A 23695-nucleotide genomic window follows, 5' to 3' on the forward strand; every position below is an offset into this window, starting at 1 on the left:
CACACAGGTACTCGATTAAAGCTGCATTTAACAGGAGACAGAAATTTCAAGACAGCGATAAGGCCAAAAAGGATCACCGAAAGGGGAGCTGAATTTACCACAGCTGTGGTAGAAAATCCAGGTTTTCACCATCTTTTTGTGTAGAAAGCTGAAAGTGCCATCACTTCTTTTTGCATGCGATTCAAATCAGAACCTTTACAACAAGGTTCCTGACACGAAATTGAAATTTTTGTAGTTCTTTCTAGTTCTAGTTCTTTCTAGTTTTTTTACTAGCATTACTACAATGCTGCAATAGGCAAAAAAAAATAGTATTTTTATTTGCTGTCAGTGTGAATGTTGATCAATTGCACCACTTTGAAGTAAAGTTATGGTTGAATTACTCATTTTGAACGTTCTAATTCTGCTGCTGTAACGCTGCACTAAATGGAATCGTGATACAAACTGTTTATGAGGACATATTTTAGTTTGTTTGCTTGGTTATTTTGTTTATTTTATTTACTTTTGTGAAATTTTAGGTTTTTTTTCTTTATACCTTGCAGAGCTGTTCAGGTGTCAATCATATTAAGCATTAGATTTATTTTACTAACTTCAGTGTACTTAAAGGGCAAACTGTGCTGCTGCATTTTCAAGAAAACAATATTGGTTTGGGACTCTGTATCCGCAGACAAAAAAACTTGATCGGAACATCCCTGTTTTAGTGCCAAATGATGGTCTAACCCTGTCAAATTCTCATCACTGTGATCTATTTAATTACAAAAAGCATCAGATGACTTAATATTCTCATAAAGTTCCCACACAAATACAAATCCACTGTGCAAACCACCGGTTTCCTGCCGATTGTTTTATTTTCATCTCAGACCCTCTGATGTTGCAACACAATTTTTTTTTTTTGTCTGCGTCTCTTATCTCTCTGCAGATCTGTGATTTTGGTTTGGCACGTGTGGCTGATCCTGACCATGATCACACCGGTTTCCTCACAGAGTACGTCGCCACTCGTTGGTACCGAGCTCCGGAGATCATGCTCAACTCCAAGGTGAGTTGTTTGCTGCCATGTTAATGTTATAATTGTATTTTCTTCAGTTAAATATGCTGGAAAAACATCACGTAACATGTGCTTCAGATCTTAACGTTTGCTGTGTCTGGAATTTAATTTGATGGTACGTTGGAGTCCCCTTAAAGGATAATTCTAGTTTATTTCTACTTGCCATCTTTAACTTTGCACTCTTCACCTCTGTTGTAGAGATTTGAGAAATAAGGAGTCTAAACTAGTGCAAGATTTTTACATGAATCAGTTTAAATGTTTACTTTTCAGTCTCACTGCAGCTAAGCACTAAATTGATCAGCTTGAAACAGCCATTTTGTTCACGACATTCAATTCTAAATGAATTCTTGCTCCTTTTTTGTGAATCCTGCAGATAATTTGGTTAAGTTTTAAAAAAACAAGGCTGTAATACTGTCAGACTTCAGGCTTTTATGCTTACTGAGCCCAACCAGACTTTAAACTATGTTAATGTTACCACCAAGTACATTTATATTGACTTTAAAAAAACTGTAGTCATGACTGTGTCTGTGTGTCTCACGTTCAGGGCTATACCAAGTCCATAGACATCTGGTCAGTGGGTTGCATCCTGGCTGAGATGCTGTCCAACAGGCCAATCTTTCCTGGGAAGCACTACTTGGATCAGCTCAACCACATTTTGGGTAATAACTTTCTTTATACCCACAGTTCTTAATGATTGGTATAGCAGTATAGTATTGAAATACCCAGCAGAAGGCTTCAGTAATAATATGGAATCAGTTTGACGTTAAGATAGTTTAGTTTTTGCCACTTATCACACAAAATGAAAGATGTTTTGTTTTCTTTAATTGCAAGAAAATGCCAGTTTGACATCTTGCTTGTGTTTTTCTTGTAAACGTCATTCTCATATGTGATAATGTAAAAGTTAACAGACTTCTATGTAAAAGTGGAATTACTAACAATAGTAACGTGAACAGCTTGCACGGCGTGTTTGTTGTAGTACAAGCTGTTCAAATAATTACCTCCTGAAATAGTTTTATGCAGTTAATAGTGAAAAACCCAACAAAATGTGAATCTGTTGCATAATGCAATGTCACTTTTGTCTTTATTAAAGCTTTGACAACTTTAAACTTGAACCAGAATTTCACACTCTGCCAGTAGCAACAGCTTTCTGGTGCCAATCCATAGATACTGTAGCTGTTAATATGCACTTACCAAGTCTTACTTTGTGTGTCTTGGTGCTAGACCACATATTGCTTCTCCCATCTGTCGATTTTGTCGTGCATTCAGACTGTTTTTGTTGAGAGAACTTGGTTGTGTAACTGAAAACTTTAAGCAAGCCCTGTGCTAATTAGAACTTGTTTTATGGAGGAACAAAACCGGATTATCTAATGATCTTCTTCTAATCCTGTCTCCTCAGGGATCCTGGGTTCTCCTTCTCAGGAGGATCTCAACTGCATCATCAACATTAAGGCCAGGAACTATCTGCTGTCGCTGCCGTTGCGCTGCAAAGTGCCGTGGAACCGCCTCTTCCCCAACGCCGACCCAAAAGGTCAGAGCCAGGAGGACCTCTCATAACTCCCACAGAACATGGAATTTCTAGAATATTATAAATCTTTGAGGGTTTTTGCTGCAGACAAGGGAGATAAACAATTTCCTGAGAGAATTCCTGGACTTGAATATTATTTTATGGGGAGAGACGGTGAAAAACAAGCACAAATGCCAAAGCCGTCGAGTCAAACAATTGGCAGGTCAGGGGTTAGGAAGCTGATTAGGGGTGTTTCTAGTGGCAGGAAGAAATTAATTTCTGGAAATGCTGTGTGTGTTGGTGGCAATATGTTGGGGAATTTCCAAATAATGAACAAAATAGGTGCAAATACGTAAGAAATTATCCTTCAATTGTTTCTAAAAGGCTCTTTCAGGGGTGTAATAAGATAAGATTAGATAATATAGAAATGAATTAACCATGAAGAAAATTGTTATGCCAAATATTGCAAAAAAGAAAAATGACAGTGAAATGAGAACAGATGTAACAGATGTAATAGAAAACAACAAGTATGATACATTACTGAAGCTTAAAACAGAACCAAGGGCTGCAAGGTGGTGCAGTTGGTAGCACTGTTGCCTCGCAGCAAGAAGGTTGCCGGTTCGCGTCCCGGTGGGGCACCGGAATGTTTCTGCGTGGAGTTTGCATGTTCTCCCCGTGCAGCGTGGGTTCTCTCCGGGTTCTCCGGCTTTCTAAATTGTCCGTAGGTGTGAATGTGAGTGTGCTTGGTTGTCTGTCTCGAAGTGTATCCCTGTGATAGACTGGTGACCTGTCCAGGTGTCCCCTGCCTTCACCCTGAGTCAGCTGGGATAGACTCCAGCCCCCCATGACCCTAGTGAGGATTAAGCGGTGTATAGATAATGGATGGAAAATAGAACCAAGTAAGCTAAAATATGACGAGACTAAACAAATGACAAGTAATACTGGCAATGATAACTATAGCAGTAAAGTAATATTCCATGTGATAATAAAATGGTTCTCATGAAACTGAAATATTTACACAATACTGAAACTGATGTTGCACATACAACTGAGAAAGTAATTTGCTGATCATATTGTTTAGTGTCAGATGTTTCAGCTGTAGAAATGCTGCAAACAGTAAGAGTAATGATACGTGAATATGTAAATCCTGGACCATGTAACGTGGTCTAAATAATGACAGTCAAAAGTCTATTTATGTCGACACACTCTTCAAATGAAAACCATCATGGCAGGTCACAGGTTGATGTCTATCAGCAATAGCATGCTAGCAGGGTTAGCCTTAAAAGCTGCAGGCATCATGCTGATTCTAGTAAACATGCACAGTGTGTTTATTTTAAACCATCTTCCTACAACCAGAATCTGCAATTTCTCCGTTTAAACTGAGCAGTCGGCTCAGTTGACGCAGACACAAAGCCTCCGGTTGCTTTGTCCACTGAAAATTCCAATAAAGGTCATTCAAACAAGGTGGCAGTGTTCTCAGTGAAGACAAACAGAAAGAGAAGCCGAGTTACATGTGCAGTTCTGCAGCTGAAATGGCTCTTCTGGCTTTAATGGTTAATTTAATTATAAATATGCTGCACTTGTCCTAATGGACATGCTTTATTGACTTTATACTGGAGAGCAAACAACTCAGTCTTAATACCTGAGTTGTTACACTAAAATTTCAACAAATTACACACTAATGAATGTTCTCTCTTTTTGAAAATGATTGAATAAAAGAAATATTTATTCATTTCTCGTGTTAGCTCTGCTGTACAAGGATCAAAACCAGGCTTACTTTATTAGCCCCTGCTTTCTACGCAATTCAAATATAAAAGTTGTAAATATTTACAAGAATAAATGGAGTACAAGACTCAGGATGACGGTCGTGGGAGAAGTTCGGTAAAATCTTTGGTTGTCTGTTCAAAATATTAACACAAGTTCTTAATGCAGTCAAATTTTGAGATGATGCAGCTGCTGGTTGTGTCTGCAAACCAAACAATCAGAAAACACCACGAGTGTCTCCAGAAAATAAGCAGCTGGTGGAACCTCTCAAAAGCACAATTTTTGAATGAAGTTTAAGGAAAAATAAACACACTGAGGTGGAGGTTAATGGGAATCTTGCGTGACGCTGCTCTCATATATTCTTCTTTGTTTACATCACAGCTCTGAGTCACCGCACAATCTGACATGTCTCAATGTGACACAGCACAGACTGACACAGATTGTGACCGTATTATAAATGCATCCATCTTGGAAATGCAATAACTTTAGACTCCAGACTAAAAAGTAAATAGCATTAAAAGAAGAGAGAGCAGCTTGTAGGGGAAGGATATGGAACGAGTTGATCAGTTTCAACAAACTGAGTGATTGATCAGTTTTAATGTTTGCTGTATAGAAAAGATGTGAAAAACACAATGAGAGTGGATTATATGGGGTATTAAGGTAACAAATGACATTATATTTAGCTTTAAACATGCAGAAACTCAGCAGTACAGGACGTTATGGCGCCCTCTAGTGGGCAGGCAGGATCGTTGTCGTTTCAGAATCTCCTAACAGTTTCATATTCTCATCTTTGTGCTGCAGCTCTGGACCTGCTGGACAAGATGCTGACCTTTAACCCTCATAAGAGGATCGAGGTGGAGGAGGCCCTGGCTCACCCCTACCTGGAACAATACTACGACCCCACAGATGAGGTGAGACACTCGGCTGAGGCTGAAGAGCGGCGGCGTCACCTACACGGTTCCTGATCAAACCAACAGTCTCTTCACATTTAAACAGTTTGTGTAGCGGCGCCTTAGTCTTAGCTGCTCTGTTGTGAATCTCATTGTAGCCTGTTGCTGAGGCCCCGTTCAAATTCGACATGGAGCTGGATGACCTACCCAAAGAGACACTGAAGGAGCTCATCTTTGAAGAAACTGCACGTTTCCAGCCCGGCTTTAGGTCCTAACATCTTACACAGGTATGTCCACACTGCTGCAGTCCATTTATAACCCCAAAAACCACTGAGCCTGCAGAGGCGCAGAGTTTGAAAGAACAGTGTTGAGAAGTAGCAGCTTTTTCTGTCCTGAAACAACCGACTTCACAAGGTGAGGTGGTTCAGGGAGATCCTCAGGACAGTCCCGCCTCCGCTGCAGCACACTGAGTGGTGTTACAGCTCCGAGATCCACTCTGATTCATCCGTGTTAAATTTAACAACTCGTCTCTTCAGAGCTCACAGTTCTGCTTCTGTTGAGTTTGAAGCAGAGGTACTTCACGAGCATAAAACCACTTTAAACATCGTCCATCTGCAGTATCGGAGCAGAGCTGTGCTTCGTCGCTGTCAGTTTACATCCAAAGCAAAACACTTCTTCTGTATTGGTGTTTATACATTTTAGATGTTTTGTGAAGCTGTGGCTCAGCTTCTGGCAGCAGTGCTGACATCTACTGTTGAGACTCACACATTCAGACACGCAGACGTAAGCTTAAAACTGTATTCCTCTTAAAACAAAGACATTTTCAGGATGATTTCATAGAATTTGATGTGCAAACTCAGCAGTTTATTGGCGCTTCAATGTCAAACTACTAAACATCCTTTATATGGAGAATTCCCCAATACCTGCTATCCAGTGGTCTTATTGTAGTATTGTTTGATCAGACAGGCTTTTTATTTTTGGCAGCTTTAGACGAAAATTTATTCTAACAAAGATCGTTAATTACTTTCTTAAAACGACTTCATACTGCATAGAATAAGGGATCTAAAATAGATTTTTGTGAAAAAAAAAATCGAGAATTTATTTTTTGTTTTGCGTAATATTTCTTTCGATGCCCAGTTCTTGAAATGAAATGAAATGAAAAATACTTTATTTATCCCAGAAGGGAAATTCAATATTTCTTTTTTTTGTTTGTTTGTTTAGAAATTCTTACGAGAGTACAGAAGCAGACATTGCACCATTAGTAAAATATTTTACACACAAATCCAAAAAAAAAGAAAAAGTGGGGTCAGTTTGTGTCATTACAGATAATGGTGTTGCTGTTTTGTTCAGTTTTTTTAGTCATTTGGAGCCCAAAGCTAAGTTCTGTGAAATATTTGGGCTTAGGAATATCAAAAAGCATTGCTTTACTAACTTACTTAAGTTTCAATATCTCCAGAAATATAACTTCCACAGCCATGAGAGTGGGTGAAGACACAGACAGAATTGTTTTCAGCAGATTCAGATGATTCAGTGGCTCCAGCAGAGGCCACGTTTTTAATGACTGGCCCTTGAAAATGGTCAAACAAAGGTGGTACTGGACCAAGAAAGTTCCTGTAAGTTTATATATATTTGGATGTATCCTTGTTTCCTACTAAAAATACAATCTTTGGTCAACATTTTAACAACATTTGAGGCCTTTAACATCAGTAGAATTAGATTTGTGGCAAATATGGTGAAGCAGGATTTCAGTGTTGTGCTGTTTTGATGTGAATGGTGATGTGGAAAAGCTAGTGTGCATAGAGGTCTATATATTTATTATCTTCACTGCTCCAATTTAATTACGACACCCAAAAATTTATTTTAATAAAATACATTGTAGGTTTTAAACAATCAGCATGAGTCAAAGCTCTTATGAAGCAGAATATACGATTAAAAAAGGTCAAAATTTGAACAAGAACAGGGAGATATTTATACCGTTTCCGACCCTGATGACCCTCCTCAGAGGTTTCTTCTCCCCCCTGATCACCAGCTGCTCCCCAGCAGGCCTTTTGTTGTGATAATAGCAATCAGCTCCACATTTTATCGCCCATCATCCGCTTTGTGTACCATCGGCTGCATGTAATTACTGTTTCCTCTCTGCAGCGTTTCAAAGTGTAACACGAGCGCAGTGAGAAGGAACAGAGTGTGACGTCTACCACGAGAAAAGCACTTTAATGCAGCTTTAAAATCTGTTGTCACGTCTTAGTTTCTGATTTTAATATCTGACTTCTGTTCATGACCCTTTACATGTTTCTGCACTCTGGTGGTGGTCGCTGTCACAAATCTTCTCTCTGCTGAGCAAAACATTTTCTTTAAAATGACATTAGGCTCGTGTGAGATGAACTGTGTTTCACTGGACATGCAGATGCAGTTTCTGCTCAACCATCTCTGGTTTGTCTGACATTTTTATAGCATAAAATATGGATATAAAGCTGTTGTGAAGTTTGAACTTGCCTGTCGATCCATTTTTCGTACATTTTTTTTCAACAAATTTCATGCTGTGGTTAAACAACAATATCTCAGGAACTATTAAAGATCAAAACCTAAATTGTTTACTGTTATTTCTCATCGTGACATTAATTTAGAATCAGAAATACTAGACAAGTAGATCAAATGATTTCTGATTATGGGTGAGTGGAACTATGAAAAAAAAAAATCATGTAAAGTCCTGTCTTTGGGCTCACATTAACAAAAATACTGATAATGCAGACGTCAGCTCGCGATGTTTTTTGAACCTCGTGTAGCTACATGTCACAATAATACAAAACCAGACAATAAAATACTTTTTAATATGAAAAAAACGTTTAGAACTGATTGAGCAAGTGTGACAAGTTGTTCCACAAAAGCAAAAAATATTCTTGGATAATCTCATTATTCTCTTTAATTTGTGCTCAGATATTTTCTTTTTTCATATTTCAGCTCACCGATGATCAAACTATTTGATCTGCTTGTACAACAGTGCAGATTCTGAATCAATGACACGATGAGAAATAACAGGGAAACTTTCAGACTTTCATCTTGAACACTTCCCGAGTCATTGTCATTCAAACGCTTGCTGAAAGTGGGTCGACAGGCGATTTTTAAAGAAAATATCTAGGAAAGTATTTGCTAACATTTTGCAGAGAGCATTTTAAACATCCAGAGTTTATGATATTAAAATTTCAAGCAAATCGGAGCCGGTCGAGCAGAAGGACCCCTGATGATTTTGAGGTGAAATAACCCTTTAATGTCTGTGCTGTCAGTTAGATTTAACACAGCGTCACTGTTTTCTTTCCCCTCCAGATGAATCTGTGGACGGGCTTCTGCGTGGCCACTGCTCCTCCCCCGCCTCCACACTGTTGCTGTGATATTTCTTTTTTTTTTTGTTTTTTTTAATTATTATTATTTAGTTCCGTTTTTATTTTCTCTCTCTCTCTCCTGTTGTCCACATCACCTGGATTCCTTGGGTCTCACTCGTCAAGTCCACTTTGCTCAGGAATGGCGTCAGGAATCAATCAATCAGTCATCCTGTCTCCTTCTTTTTCTCTCTCTCTCTCTTGGAGGTGAGGAGGTGAGGAGGGGGAGGGCAGTCACATCACAGCTTACAGTTTTGGGGGGTGATTTTTTTGTGTTTTTAAGCCAAGATCAACTAATTTTGTGTGTGTGTGTGTCTCTCAAAGGCGTTTTGGCTCTGGCTATTACTTATTGAAGACCTTTAATGTCCAGTTGAATGATAGACTAGCTGTCGCGTTTCTTCGGTCGTGGTTCTAACTCTGCCTACATTGCACAAACCAACGGTTGATTACGTACGAGAATCATCCATCATTATTAGAAACAAAAAAGGTCTCTTGAATTTTCTAACCTTTTGCCGCACTGTTACAAGGGATGCAGTCTTTTTTTTTTTCTCTCTCTCTCTCTTCAGAAAACGAAAAAAAAATCCCAAATTAAATCACCTGATTTATGCAATGAAATCACAGAATCAGCCGGAGACTTTGCGGGGCCACACAAGCCATCTCTAGGTGTCGATGAGGATCTATATTTTATCAAAAACCTCGTATTTTAATCCTTAATGCGCTCACACAGAAAGGCCCGAATGCAAGTATATACATATAAATATAAATATATATATATAGCCTGAAGAGTCTTAAGATATTTTAATGGTAAGAGTGACGATGGAACCTTTTTGTTTTTTTTTTAAGAAAAGAAAAATCCCTTTTTTTTTTCCCCTCTCTTCATTTCTCATCGGCTTCAGTGAGATAGAGACGCACCAGGTTTCACCATCGATTTCTGCCTTAGCCGTGAGAAAACCGAGGAAGAAGTTTATGTCACACAAGTCTGTATGTACAGTTCGATATTTTTCATATTTCGGGGGGGAAACTTTACTGCGTCAGGACAAGAATTCACACACAGGACTCGTTTCGTCCGGAGGAAAATGTCGTTGTGCCTCCCGTTTTTCTTCCTGTTCTTGTGTTTTCTTTTCGTCTTCGGTCTCTGTTGATCTCTCTCTCTCTCTCTCTTTCTCTTTCTCTTTCTCTTTCTCTCTCTCTCTCTCGCCTTGTTAGAATAATACTGTGCCCTTTGCATGACTGTTATAAGCTCTGTATACAAAGACGACGATGTTAAGTGCCACACAAGCCGGGCAGATCCGCCGGGAGAGCGCCCAGGCTCTTTCCGTTCTACCTTCTGTGGTATAATCACACTTGTTCCGAACACATGGTGCTTTCTGTCCTGTTTCTTTCTTTTGCTTTAGCATCCTCTCTGTCCGTTTCCTTTTCCCCCGTCTCCGTGTTCGTTGTTGTCATTTTAGTTCTGAAAACTTTCAATCTCCGTCTGCATGCTGAGACATCTTGTTGTGGTTGCAAATAGGAGAATAACCATATATCTGTATTTATACCAATCACAAAAAATAGAAAAAATAAAAATCACTAAAACCTGTCGTGACCTGAACCTGAGAAAACAGGATCCAGGCCAGATATAAAGTTATAAATGATACTCAAACGTTAACGATCGCGTTTGTTTTAGGTTTTTTTTTTTTTGCTTTAAATTGCACATTTTAATGCTGATAGCAGTTGGCAGTGTCAGAACCAGCAGACAACTGCACTGAAACTAACAAGAAGAAAAAAAAAAAACACAAAAAAACAACAACAACAAATGCATAACTGCAGCAGAAGTCAAGACCATGTTTCCACTTCTTGTCAGTAACTGCTGATTGAAGACTGTTGAATTTGAAGCTTTTATTTCAAATGGAAGGAATTTAAAAGATTTGGAAACTTAGAAGACAGAAGCCCCGAGGCTTCGTGAACATGTTTACAAGTGGGCCTCAAACATATTCAGTTTCATGGTACACCTTCGCCTTTTAGTGCAACTTCAAATGAGAAGCTCATTTGGTGAAATGTGCGCGACCTAATGAATGAGTGAACGTAGTATTACATACGACACTAAAGCATCTCGACGTAGATTCAGGTCTACCTGAAAGGATTCTGCGAGGATCCGACTCCGTTGGCACTTAAATTAAGAGATTAAAATCTAAAATCAGACATTGAGCTAAGAACTCGTGATTTTTATGTTCCTGTCAGACGATGAGTGAAGTTTTGGTGTTTCTCTGAGGGCAGAGCTGCTCTGGTCGCAGAGACAAAGACCTCCACCTCGTGTTTCTCTGTCGTCGTGGCTTCAATAACGTTTAACGGGCCTGAAATGCACTCAAGCCATAATCAGTGTTTGACCACGCCCACCTGTGATGTCACGCTTCACATCACTGCAGCCGCGATGAACCGCCGCCGACCTGAGACGACAAAAACATCCTCAGTGCTTTATTTCACGACTCTGTAAAGTCTTCAAACGTTCTCTGGAAGAAAAATGTAATTTGGCACCAGTTGTAGGTTAATTAGAGAGTGTTGACGAATTTTTAAAACTTTTTTGTATCCCATCAATAATCCAGAACGATGACACTTAAACTGGGAAAGATGCAAATTGTTGAATGTTGCGCAGCAGCTCAAAGCACTACATGATGGAATAAAATGCTGGACAGATCTGAGAGCTCACGTTTCATGTGTTCAGGCAGAATACATCCTGTTCAAACTGATTACCAGCCAGTAATCAGTTTACACGGGATGCATTCTGTGTCGCCACCGTTTATCTGATATGCAGTCCAATAAAATGACTCTACAGAGGAGCAATGTGGAGGCCGTGACGCAGCATTTTTAACGTTTAAGAGCTGGTTTTGAGTGTCAGAAATTAAAGTTAAAGGCATCAACAACAACATTCCAACTGGTGAGAATGTCAGTTTGAAATGTAAGGAGTTCAGTTTCAGAATAATAGCACCTGATATCTCCTTTTAAACATGCTTTCCTCCAACAAAGCATTTGAAGTGTTAGAAGAAGAATTGGCGGCTGCTGTGATGGGAAAGATTGTCAGAAAATGCTGTAAAATAGAGGGAGTTCATTAGAGACTTGTGGTCAGACTTTGTCCTCACGCTGCTCTGACATGGCGGCAAAACAACCCGACGAATGTGGTTGCAGTTCTGTAGTTTGTTTGAAAAGCAAACTGCCTCCAACTTAGCTGCTGAGGCAACTACAGATGTCTGAAACTTCCAGTTAAATAATATCAGTAGTGACGTTCTGACTAGTCATAACTCCAGTTTGATGTATCTGAGTCATTCTGACAAGTTGAAACTTAAGATATCTAAAAAGGACAACGTAGATATCTTAAATCTTCAACTAGAGTTCTGACGAATTAGAAATAAACTGTAGATATCTGAATCAGTCCTAATTGGTTTGCAGAAACTGCAATAAGAAACACATGAGCTGTAAAAAGAACATTATTTGTTCTGTAAGTAAGTCAATGTAGAACTCTGAAGTGTTATTATTGACTGAGTCTGACTCTTTAATGGTGAAACAGCTTTCCACTGTTTTATACAAATGTTTTAGTTGGTTTGAAATCTGTCGAGTTCATCAAAAATCAATAAAATGCAGCGTGCAAATATTTAAAAAGATCAGGTTTCCAGCAATTATTGTATGAAATATATTTTTTAAAAAACTTCTGCTGCTCTTAAAATGAACATTTATCTCCAACAACTTTCCTACAATTCGTGCAAAGTCACGCTCTTCTTTCAGCGACACATTTGGCTCCTCGTTGCTCGTTTCCATCCGCAGAGATTCAACTCATCCGAAGGCGTTTATTTTTTTAAAACGAGAAAAAAGTTTAATGACCAAAAAGCCCGTTGCAGAAATGACAGTTTTTGCACTCACAAAAATTCCCCCGTGAGGTTGAGATTCGTCTGTCCCAGAGCTCCTCGCGTCGCTGTACTCGCCGTCTGTCACCCGATTTATGAAATGCACTTGCTTCTACAGTAGTTTGGGATGAGACTCGTAACCCTGAGGTGCCTGCCGGGACTTGACTTGCCTGTAGATAGTCTTTTTTTTTTTGTTTTTTTTCTTCGGGGTGGGGGTTTTAACGAGAACATTAAGGGCACTGGAAACCTTACTGGGATTAGTTGTATAAAACATGATTAAAAAAACAAAAAAACAAGAAAAAAAAGAAGCTTCTGCTGAGTTCTTTGTGCAAATCTGTCTGTTTGTGCCTTTTTTGATAGTCTTGATATCCAAGATTTGATGTGCAGCTTTCGTTCAGTCGGGACTCCGTTGTAATCGCAGTATAACGCTCTTAAAAACAATCAAGTGGGAGGGAATCTTTCATTTCTGTACATTTTTAAAGAGATTCGTTGCCACAGCTGTGTGATTTGTGACTGTATTGAAAAAGATGAAAAGCAAACATTTATATTTTTTGCGTTACCCTTCTATTTTTTTTTCTTTCCTTGAGCCTCTTTTTTTTCTCTATCTCTCTCTCTCTCTCTCTCTCGATGTTTTTGTGCATATATTTTTATTGTAAGATGAATGTTATGTTTCTATCAGACACTAATCTCGTTTGAGTTGTCTCCAGTGGAACTACTTCACTCTGTATGTTTTGATCAGTATAAACCTTTAATTGTGTAGTTAACATTTCTGAAAGAGAAAAAAAAAAACAAACAAAAGCAGAAAAAATAAGACCCTTAGTTGTATTTTAAAGGTTTCTTCTGTTTGACCTGCCATAGAAACTGTTTTTGAATTGATCGGTCAGTTGTTTTTTTTTCTTTGTTTTTGTTGCTGTCGTGTGAAGGATTTGACTTGAACGAAGCATTTGCTATTATTAAAGACTGACTGCTACTTTGAAAAAAACAATCTGTTTCTTAATGTTTTTGGTTTTCTTTCTCTCTCTCTCTCTTTTTTTTTTTTGCAACTTTGCCATGACATTTAAATAGTCGTTCATTAAAAACACTGTACCTTCATGAACACGTCTGTGAAGTGTGTTTGTGCGCCACCGTTTTAGAAAACTTCCACCGACAGTCGTCCTCGTATCTGTTCATACCCTCCCATCAGAGAAGTCAGTCAGACTTCTGCACCTGTTGCCAGGTGTTCTGACCCACTGCTCATCAGCAAAGTGCTCTAATTTGTCTGGAACAGTTTTGTTTTTTTTAATTATTCTTTTCAACTACAATTCAAAAGCAATGTCTTATTTCACTAAATTATAATTGAACACGTTTTTATTTATTATTGCTTTTTTCAGTTTCTAGTTATTTGAGTGAACGTTGCCTTTTCTTTAATGGAAGGGAATGAATACATTTGAGGACGACTGTGAATCACAAATTGTCTGAATTAATCCAAACCAGCAGCAGACGATCTCCTAGTTTTTGTCTGTATTTCTATTTTTGATGTTTATTACCTTCAAATATTGCATCATAAACCCATAGAGGGAAGATGATGGTGGAAATATGTGTGTCACCTGTGGAATATCTGTTTAAACCTTTTATTCTACAACAAAATACAGGTAGTGAAACTATTCTTGGACTAACTGGAGTGCAGAGAATACTTTGAGCAAAGTCATTTTTTCTCTCTAAGTGCACATTTCAACTGTGCTGTCATGCATCGGTGGTAATATCCAGCTCATCAAGGCTCAATATGGGAATTTAGTGACAAAAAACTGCGATAAATTGGGAGACATTACCAACAAAATTGGTCTATTTTGAAATTTGGGACTTAAAAACAGCAAAAACTGACTTATATCTGCCTGTTGATGATATTTTGTGAGAGTGGAAAAAAAAGAAACACCCAAAATGACGTCTGTAAAAGTCTTTGAGTCTAATATGTCGACAAAATGAAACAAGAACTCAGACTTTATCTAATATTTAAGGTCTCTGCTCTGGAAATGTGTGCAAGTTTTGGCCATTTCTCATGAGTTGATACCTCATTTGCTTGTTTAAACATACAATTTTAGAAAACCGGTCATACAAAAACAATCATTTTCTAATTGTCAGCAATCAACTGGAGAGGTTATACGGTGATACCAGTTTAAAAATTTTTTTTCCAAAAATTAGTTTATCCTGCAACTCAGAGCAGGAAATCTGCACTTTAGTAGCAATGACATACTGTGAACTTTACAGTTTGACTCCTGCTGTCTATATTCTGAGGTTTTTACAGAAGGGTTTGTTCACACACACACACACACACACACACACACACATGGATCTTTGCCTAATTTAGCAACGAAAAATATTTAGAAAACCTGCATTTTTTATACTGCTTCAATATTTACACAATTTTACTTTTTTCCTTTACATAAATAAAGACATTTTCACCATAAATTGATGCAGAAAGAGCACAATTTGGGGCATAAAAAATCCCCAGAATTCAGTAATTTACATTTTTGGTGCTTCAAAGTTTAAACATGTTCAGATTTCAATTGAAGGTGGACACATTAAGGAAAGTGAGTAAACAGTACATCGGTTCTTTTAATGTTTTTATTGGGAGGAACTAATTGTAAATGTTCTGAATATTAAGCAGAACGTATCCACTTCATCTCATTAGAAATCTGTGTCCACATCTTATATTCTTGCACTAGTTTTTTTAAAAATATAATACCGGTACTATCATACAGCAGTTTTTCCTTTTGAAACGACAGATTTGTAATGTTGTCGCTGGTATTTACGTCTTGTTTACGATGTGATGTGAATTAAATCCTGAATTAATCTGAACTTTTTCATTTAAAAGTAGCATGAGGTTAAATTTAATGCTTTGAAAGGAGATTTTATCGTTTAAATCTGAACCAAACCACCGTTTCCTCTCATTGAACAACCCCAGTGTGTTGCGTTCACTGTCTCCTGTAGGTGGCGCCGTCGGATAGTTTAATGAGCTCCACTGCAGTGAGCTCTTTGTCCACTCAGCAGTCTGATTCATAAATCCTTAACGTCATTCACTTTTCCAGCCTCAGACCCACAGATCAGTTTATTCCTTTTAATTTTAAACATTTAAATCACATCTTTTATTAGAAATGACATCAACTTTAAACATGAACCTGCTTTATTTTGAAGGGAAGAAGATAAACTCATATTCAAAAGGATGCTCCAAAGAACATTTGTATGAATTTAAGCCGTTTTAATTCATCAATCCGGAATAATAAATTAAAAATAGACACAGAAATGCAGATTAAAACGAACCCGAGGAGGAAAATGCTTTTAAAAATGACAAAGTGATTTTTTTTTGTAATGTGACACTAAATCAAACTTTATTTTTTCCACTCAAGCTTCTGTGTAAACACGACCATCAATCACCGATCAACTCCATCGATCCTTTAAGGGTTTGTTTACTTGCGCTGCTTCAACCACGTGCTTGCAATGCGGCCACGCATGCGCGCCAAGCTGTTGGCTTTTTGGCACGCGTCTCCCTCGGTGGCGCGCACTGCCAAAAACAACTGTCGGCCACGCGGGCGCGCGTCAACAGCCTGGCCACTGCTTGATTGGCTGTAGCGACGTAGCCCCGCCCTCCCTGGCAGCTGATTGGCCAGACGGAGATTCTTCTTGTCGCTGATTGGACGCTATTTGTAGAACAGGCTGTGTAGCTAGGCTACTGCTGCCTTCAGGAGCCTCCACAAACATCGAATACAATAGATGTTAAAGACAAAAATGTGGTTTCAGTTGTTTTGGTCAGAAGAAAAGCAACTAAACACCAACCAGCAGAACGTCGACAAACTATAAAGACTGTAAAATCTGAATGATGACAACTAAAACATAAAAATGTCATTATTCAGCGAAGATATGTTTGAAAAACGCAGCCAGCAGACGGATTTTAATCATTTAAAGCTATAAAGGCTGTCAACTGTAAAAACCTAAAAATACCAATAATATAGCAAAGTTATGCTCAATAAATAGCAGCTATTAGCGCTAAGCATCAGTCAGAAGACTCAAAAGGACAGAAATCTGAATATTGAAACCAATAACAAACAAATTGCAATTATTTTTTGTAAATATACTTTATAAATAGTAGATGTTAGCAGCTAAACGTCATCTACTGGATTGTGTTTAAACGTTGTGAGGCTACAGAGGCTCTATAATCTGAAAACTGATGCACAAAACACAAAGAGCGCTGATTATTTAGCAACCATCAGCTGAACCTCTGAAGAAATAACCACAAATAAACAAGTGACACGTGGCTGCACACTGAGTTTAAAGTTTCCTCACTGACTTTAAAGCCTTAAATCACACTCATGCAATAAGAAAAATCCACATGTTCAACAGAAAAACAAAAACAACTTCAGAAGCTTGAACAGGTCGTTTGTTTTTTAATTTGTTCATTTTTTTAGTCTCATATTGAATGTTTTTATGACTTTAATACCTCGACAATAACAACTGAACTGTTTGCAGTTGAGGAAGACCAGGAGATTTGGATGAAAGCTTCAGAAACAAAGAAGAACCGTGTTTATGAGACATTTTCCACTTTTTTTGAGTTTTTTATTGTTGTAATGTGTGTGTTTTTGTTCACATTTCATGTTGGTGTTGTGTTTTCTGATTGATTTATGTGTTTAATCCCAACTCTCCTCTGCTGTGCCATTAAAGTTGAGCTTGTTCAGAGATGATCCACGTTTTTTCCTTGTGCGCTCAGTTTCTGACACTCGTTTGTCCTGCGGCACCTTAAGGCAGCACCGGTCCATGAAATAAAACGCCGCTTTTTTTCTGCACTTTTTTCCCACAAGTTTCACTCTTTAAACAGCTCACAGCTCCAGTCGGGCGGCGGCACAGACGCGGAGCCGCAGCTCAGACGGTCGGTCCGGACGGATCCAGCGTCGTGCGTCTGTTTGTGCATAATTCAAAGCGCGCTGCGCATCACGGAGCTTATCGGGGTCTCGGTATAAATAAGGCCGCAGACGGGACAGCTCGGCCTGTCCTGAAGAGCTGAAGGTGTTCAGAGGTGAAACTCCTCCATCATGTCCTCACTGTGAGCCGCCTCACGGATGGGACCACCGGAGAAATCGCGCACGGCTCACGGTTCGGCTTCCAGCGAGGACGCACACTGATGCTTCTGGAGACTTTTGGGTTCGGCTGGGCTCGACCTTAACAGGCTGCTGCTGCCTTTATGGGACGGTGAAGGTGTCTTTGGTGTTTTTATTTTTTATTTTCCACCAACATTCAGACTCCTGCCGCTCCAGTGGAGGCGCCGAGTCCTGCACCGGGAGCTTCTCGGTGTCCGACGGGGGGGAAGGCGAAGTGTGTTTGGGGTGAGTGCAGAACCAGTGACCTGCTGGAGGACACGCGTGTGTTTGTCACAGAAATCATCGTAACGACCCATTAATCCTGCTGCCACAGCTTCTCCTCCTGATTGAAAGTAGCCTGTGTGTGATGTTTGTGTCACACTTAGTTTCCTGTTGCACCAAAGCCTTCATTTGTCTTCCTCTGACTGTGCACTGCATGAAAACAACTTTACATCTCATAACATCTCCATCATGTTCTTTCAGAAACAATGTTTTGAATCCCTGCTCCTCCTGGGTGCAGCTCTGGTGGATTTACATAATTCCAGGCCTTTAAATAACCTTCTTACATTAATTATAAGGTTGCTTCTTTAATGAGTTTTGCAATTTGATCTCCGAGTTACGTTGAAGAGCGAATGAAGACGAGCAGCTCCTCTCCGCTGCTGCTTTGCGCTGCCTCCATCCTCTGTGCGCTCTTTTGGCCGCAGATCTCGGTCAGTTTTTTTTTTTGGTTTGGAGGAGGAGGAGGGGATATAAGGCTTATGATGCCACGTGAACAGGCGACAAAAACACAGAGAAAGGACGGATTTCATAACGCTCACGCAGCGCTGCACCTCCTGGAAGGAAGCTGCAGCGGCGGCGTGTTGACATGCGTCCTCCTCCCTCATGCTGGTTTCAAGGTGTTGCAACACAAACGTTGAGGAGGAGAGAGAGAGAGAAAAATGAAATAAATAAATTTTAAAAAGCATGAATTGTTGTTGTGGTCTCGAGGCTGACGCGTGTCCTCGACGTCAGGACCCGCAAGGGTAGGACGAGGACAGGCTTTTTGTTGGGCTTTGCGCACCAGATCCACGTTTAATTTTAGCCCCCTTCTCTCTGTTTTTTTGTCGTGTTTACTGTGATCAACGGGAGCTTCTTATTCCAGATGTGGATCAGGATGATGCAGCGCTGACAGATAAACAGGAGAAGCAGGAGGGGGCGACCGTTTTTGTGCCTTTTAATCCATAAAAACAACATTTATATACTATCTAATACGTGTCATGTGGCAAAAAAAATGAAAAATACACCTGGGATCTATTGATCTGCCCAAGTGACAGCTTGTTTTGGCGCAAAATCCAAGAAATCTGCTAGAAAATATCCCAAATGAATCTTTCATTACACCTTCAGTGCTCAGCTTTGACTTTAACTTGACCTTTTTTGAGTGTCTCTATTGTCACATGGTGTCAAGATAACATCAGATTTATTGTCTGACATCCTTATAAATCACACAAAGAGTCTTTCCCCTAAACAGCAATAATCAGTTTTAGTATTTTAACAATCCACAGACGAATTAATGTGCAAATAAACGACCACAGATTTGGTAATTTGAGTGAAAAATGTGATAAAAATGTGCAAAAACACAAACTCTGCCTTTAATCAACATAAAGAGCTACAGGTGGGAACCAACACCTGCGAACAGCAGCGGGTTTTTTCCTTCTTCATATCAGAGAAACAACGGGATCCAGATTCATATTCTCATCTTGTATTTATTTACACATCCGGGCATCCGAGCGCTCCCTCCTCCCCTCGGTGATGCGTTCGTACCGCCTGGGAAATAATGTGCTCGGCAATAACAGAACAATATTAGCCACATTTTTGTTCCCTGGACCTGAAATATGTTCTGTGGTTTAGTTTAGTCACAGACGTCTGCTGTGTGATGCTTCTCAGTTTATGTGTTACAGCAGATAACAATGATGGTTTTAAAATGTCTTTAAATCCACTTCTAACTTTTTTATTGCCACTTCTTACAACTCAAAGTGAGAGCAGCTGGATAACAGACATTAAATGTGTTTAAAAACAGCAGCTTTATGATCATGTTTACTAGACTGAACCTTATATTTTAGAAAAGGTTTATCAGTACAAATAACAAAAAAAATCTCCTTCTAAAAACATGTTACTAACAGAAAACAAATATATGATATCCATGCTTTTCTTTTTCTTTATTTTTTTGTTTTGCAAGTCAAATCAAGAACTTAACCTCATGTGAGAACAAGCTTTACTGATCCCAGAAGAGAAAATGCATGTACAAGAAAAGATGTACAGTATACAGTTAATTCTAAATACAGAATAGGCTTCTAGTGTCGACAATATAAAGTTGGAAAAATCAAAAATGTTATAAATGCTTGCAGCGTTAATCGTAGGTTCAACCAGGGAACAGTCTGGTGTGCAGCATTCGGAAAACAGAAAATAGTTATTGGTTATTAAGGTTTTTATCACTTTTTAATTTTATTTTTCCAGTGGCTGTTGTTGTTTTAAATGTGCTAGACTTGCCTTATATTGACTAAAACACTTATTCAATCAGTTGTCATCTATTAAATAGATTAATACGTTTGAGACATTAAAAAATAAAAGTCAAAATCCTTTTAAATATTAATGTTTTCTTTTTCCATTGCTCGTCTGCAACAGTGAACTCAATAACTTTGAGTTGTGGACAAAACAAGACAGTTAATCGACGTTTTAAAGTTCATCCCACCAATCAATTATTCAAGAAAATAATCAACAATGAAAAGAACTAAACCTTAATGAGGACACTTTGTACTTTTGTGTCCTCTGTCATCTTGTTTTAGTGTTATCTTAAATCCACTTTGCTTCATTTGTCGATTAATTTATTCGTCCCTGCACTTTTTAAACAATTACTATGAAAAATACTTTATAAATAAAGATAAAGGTATTTATTAGTCCAACAGCAGGGAAATTTGAGGTACAGCAGCAAAGGGGATAGTGCGAAAATGTCGGGAACATTGGTCGTAAAATAAAAAATAGAAGTATTGTTGATATTTTACTTCATTGTGTAGAAGTGCTAATATTGTATATGTGAAAATACTACACAAACTACAAATAAAAACTACAATCAAATTGAAGTAAGCATTAAAAAAAAAAAATTTCCACTCAAATGTGACTCAACGTGGTTTCCATCTTTCCCACGGGAGCCTGAAGGCAGCACGGCCCTGTTCGCTCGCCCATTGGCCGGCCCGCCTGTCAATCAGAGCCCCGTCTCCCTCCCACGTGGTGACGTTTCCGTACCAAAGTAACCAGGCCAGTCCATTACGCACACAAAAGACACAACAAAAGCCCGTGTTGGGAAAAATGAGATCCGTCAGCACCCAAAGGACACAACAATAAGTTCCCATCTGGCAGCATCACACATGGACCGGAGCCCGGGACGACGACAATCACTTATTTAACTCCAAAAAGCTGCAGCAACTGAGAAAAACATCCCTCTGCTGCGTTTCTCCAGCAGGCAGTTTTCCACCAGGCTGCGTTTTGGCTCAGATCTGATCCAGGTGGTGAGTACAGACAGACAGACAGCAGACACCAGAACCCCACTGCTGGTTCTGGTGTCGTGTTGGATCCACGGAGCGCGTCAAGGCTCCGGAAAAACAAAAACAACCAAAAAAAGAAAGCAGACAGCGGAGCGACACTGTTGCACAGAGGAGCTGCTGGCGTCGTGCTCTTTTGTTGGAGATAAACACGTTTGGAAGAGGAGCTGGAGGAGCAAAGAGGCACAGAGAGGGCTGAAAAAGAGCCTAATGTCAGCAGCAACTAGTTTAAAAGAGGAGAATGTGCGCAAAAACGCGTGTTGCGTTGAGTTTTTTTGTTAAATCCAGTGATGAGGGAGCGAGTCTTTTGTCTGGACACTGTTCTTCCTGTTACCAGAGACGCACGGCGCGCTGCTGCCTCTTTGTTTTCACTTTGCTCACTTTGAATATCAGCTGTTCCTGCTGCCTTTTAACCTGTTCCTCCAGTTCGCATCTTCTCTTTAAAACACACTTTCTTTATCCAAACGGACAATCAAACAAACAAACAAAAAAAATCAGAGCTGAAACCAGATGATGGAGCAGCTTGAAACAAAAGAGATGCTCACATGTTAGTTTGGACAAAACATTACAGAAAATGGCATTAAAAGTGAACTCATGTACCCAGGAGTGAGCAACTTGGCTTCACAAAGCTCTGCACAAGTTGTCCATTGTCCACATTTGGCTTTAATTTAAACAAAAAGTTAGGTGTTTATCTTTGCCGAGCACGTGCCGCTGGGGTTAAACTGGGCTAATTCAGAGAGGGGATTTGGTCCTTTTCATGCAGGGATTAAGCCTCGGGCACCTGTGCAGATTATACACTATGTATGTAAATATGGCTGCTGTGGGGCCACTGGGGCCCAGCCGACAGCCCCAGCTTGTGTGAGTGTGTGTGTGCGTTATTGTTGATACTGTATACATGTCCATATGAGTGTGTGTTTGCAGAGCAGCCATGCTTCACGTCACGGCTGCTTCCCGTTGAGTTGCGGAAGCTCCTTTGTTTTCTCGTCTGGCTGCTGGCTTCTGTCTCGGCGCTGCTCTTCCTGTTGCAGCACATTGAGCTCAACTGGAAACTTCCAGAGAAGCTCGTTTTCATTGTGTGTGTGTGTTTTTTTCTCTCTTTTTTTTTTATTCTATTGTGTCATTTTCAAGGTGCTGCCTTTGTTGTCGCGCAGACATTATGTGTTAAATACAAAAGATAGCTGATTACAGCAAACAAATGCTACTCAAGCGCTCCCTATGTTCTTACAAGTGGTTCCTTTGTTGCTCTGAAGTTGGTGTCATGACTGCCTGGTTGGCCTTTTTATGGGAAAATTTAGTCTGACTTACCAAATGTAGGCTTAGGGTATAAACCTGCCATTTCCACTTTTTTTTTTTGCTATCTGCGTTTAGCCATTTTTCAAAATCCCCTTTACTGTGAAAACCAACAACCTCAGAGCAGCAACCTATGAGCTGAAATGTTAAGATTTGGATAAAAGACAAACTTGCTTGGTTCTTTCAGGTAATTAGCCACGTGAATCACAGTGCCTTCCTGCGTGCTGGGGCACCATTGCTGCTTCCTGGGCTCAGCACCACCCAAACTGATTGGCTTAAAGAGTTAGTGTTTTTTCCCCCCAGTAAAGCGGAATAATATTGAGGTGCTGACAGACCATCCTACAGCACTGTAAAGATAAGTCAGGATCTGCAAAACCCTCATTTGTCACATGTGGTTTCATAAGACTGACATGGCAAATCTAAAACTTCAAAACTGCAGTCATCAAACCAGTGGGTACAGTATCTGTCCTTTTTATACAGTCTATGGTGGAAAGCAAACCAGAGCTAAAAGCACAGGTGTCCAAAAACAAGCCTCCAAATTGAACATATGTGCTTTGCATATCCCACCTGAGGAACTGTTTGCCAACACTTACATAATAACACTTTTACAAGATCACAACGTGTCAGGTCTCGCCCATAAATCAATTAAAGCAGCTTCACAAATCAATCAAACTGTCTTTGTGTAGCACCTTTTCAGAGACTGGGGGGAAAACAAGATCCTAAAGTGCAAAGAAAGTGTGTTTTTGTAGTAAATGTAGAATAAATAAATAAAAATGTAAAAGAAACTCTGGTTTTGCAGATAAATGACACCACCTTTTTACTTTTTAATTTAATAAAGAACTAAAGACACAAGCAATCTGACAGGACAGCACAGAGTTTTCATAGCGTTTAATGAGAAATAGCCAGTTCTGCTAACTATGCTAACATTGTTCACTCAATTCCTCAGATGTTAGAAGCATAAAGTTTTACAATTTTGTGATTACTGTTCTAGTTTTGGAAAATTTTGTTTAAGTTCTTGGAGATTTCTCAAGTTTCAGACAAGAAGTCATAGTTTGTTTGACTGACAAAAGGGTGAGTTTTCATACAGTTAATTGGGAAATATCCAGCTATGCTAACTATGCTAACCTAGCTGACATTGTTTGCTCATTTGGTCAAATGTTGCTGGCATAACATTTGACGGTACTCCTGGGAAATCTAACTAAAATTCTTGGACGTTTATCAGGTTTCAGACACAAGAAGTCACAGTTATTTGAGTAAAAGTACACAATAGTCGAGA

The 23695-nt window shown here is 39.3% G+C and overlaps 1 protein-coding gene across 1 annotated transcript in view; it reads left to right on the forward strand.

Moving 5' to 3' along the window:
* The window catches only part of LOC103371039 (mitogen-activated protein kinase 1), a 39621-nt gene extending 26190 nt beyond the window's left edge, over positions 1-13431 (forward strand). Inside the window, exons 4-9 of the mRNA XM_008300257.1 lie at positions 917-1033; positions 1587-1701; positions 2439-2570; positions 5112-5221; positions 5359-5487; positions 8522-13431. Coding sequence (XP_008298479.1) covers positions 917-1033; positions 1587-1701; positions 2439-2570; positions 5112-5221; positions 5359-5475 — 591 coding nt within the window. The 3' untranslated portion in view covers positions 5476-5487; positions 8522-13431. The remainder of the gene's footprint in view (positions 1-916; positions 1034-1586; positions 1702-2438; positions 2571-5111; positions 5222-5358; positions 5488-8521) is intronic.
* Positions 13432-23695: the final 10264 nt, after the last annotated feature.

This window comes from Stegastes partitus, unplaced genomic scaffold (genome assembly GCF_000690725.1).
Source record: "Stegastes partitus isolate 25-593 unplaced genomic scaffold, Stegastes_partitus-1.0.2 Scaffold1516, whole genome shotgun sequence".
NCBI classification, from domain to species: domain Eukaryota; kingdom Metazoa; phylum Chordata; class Actinopteri; family Pomacentridae; genus Stegastes; species Stegastes partitus.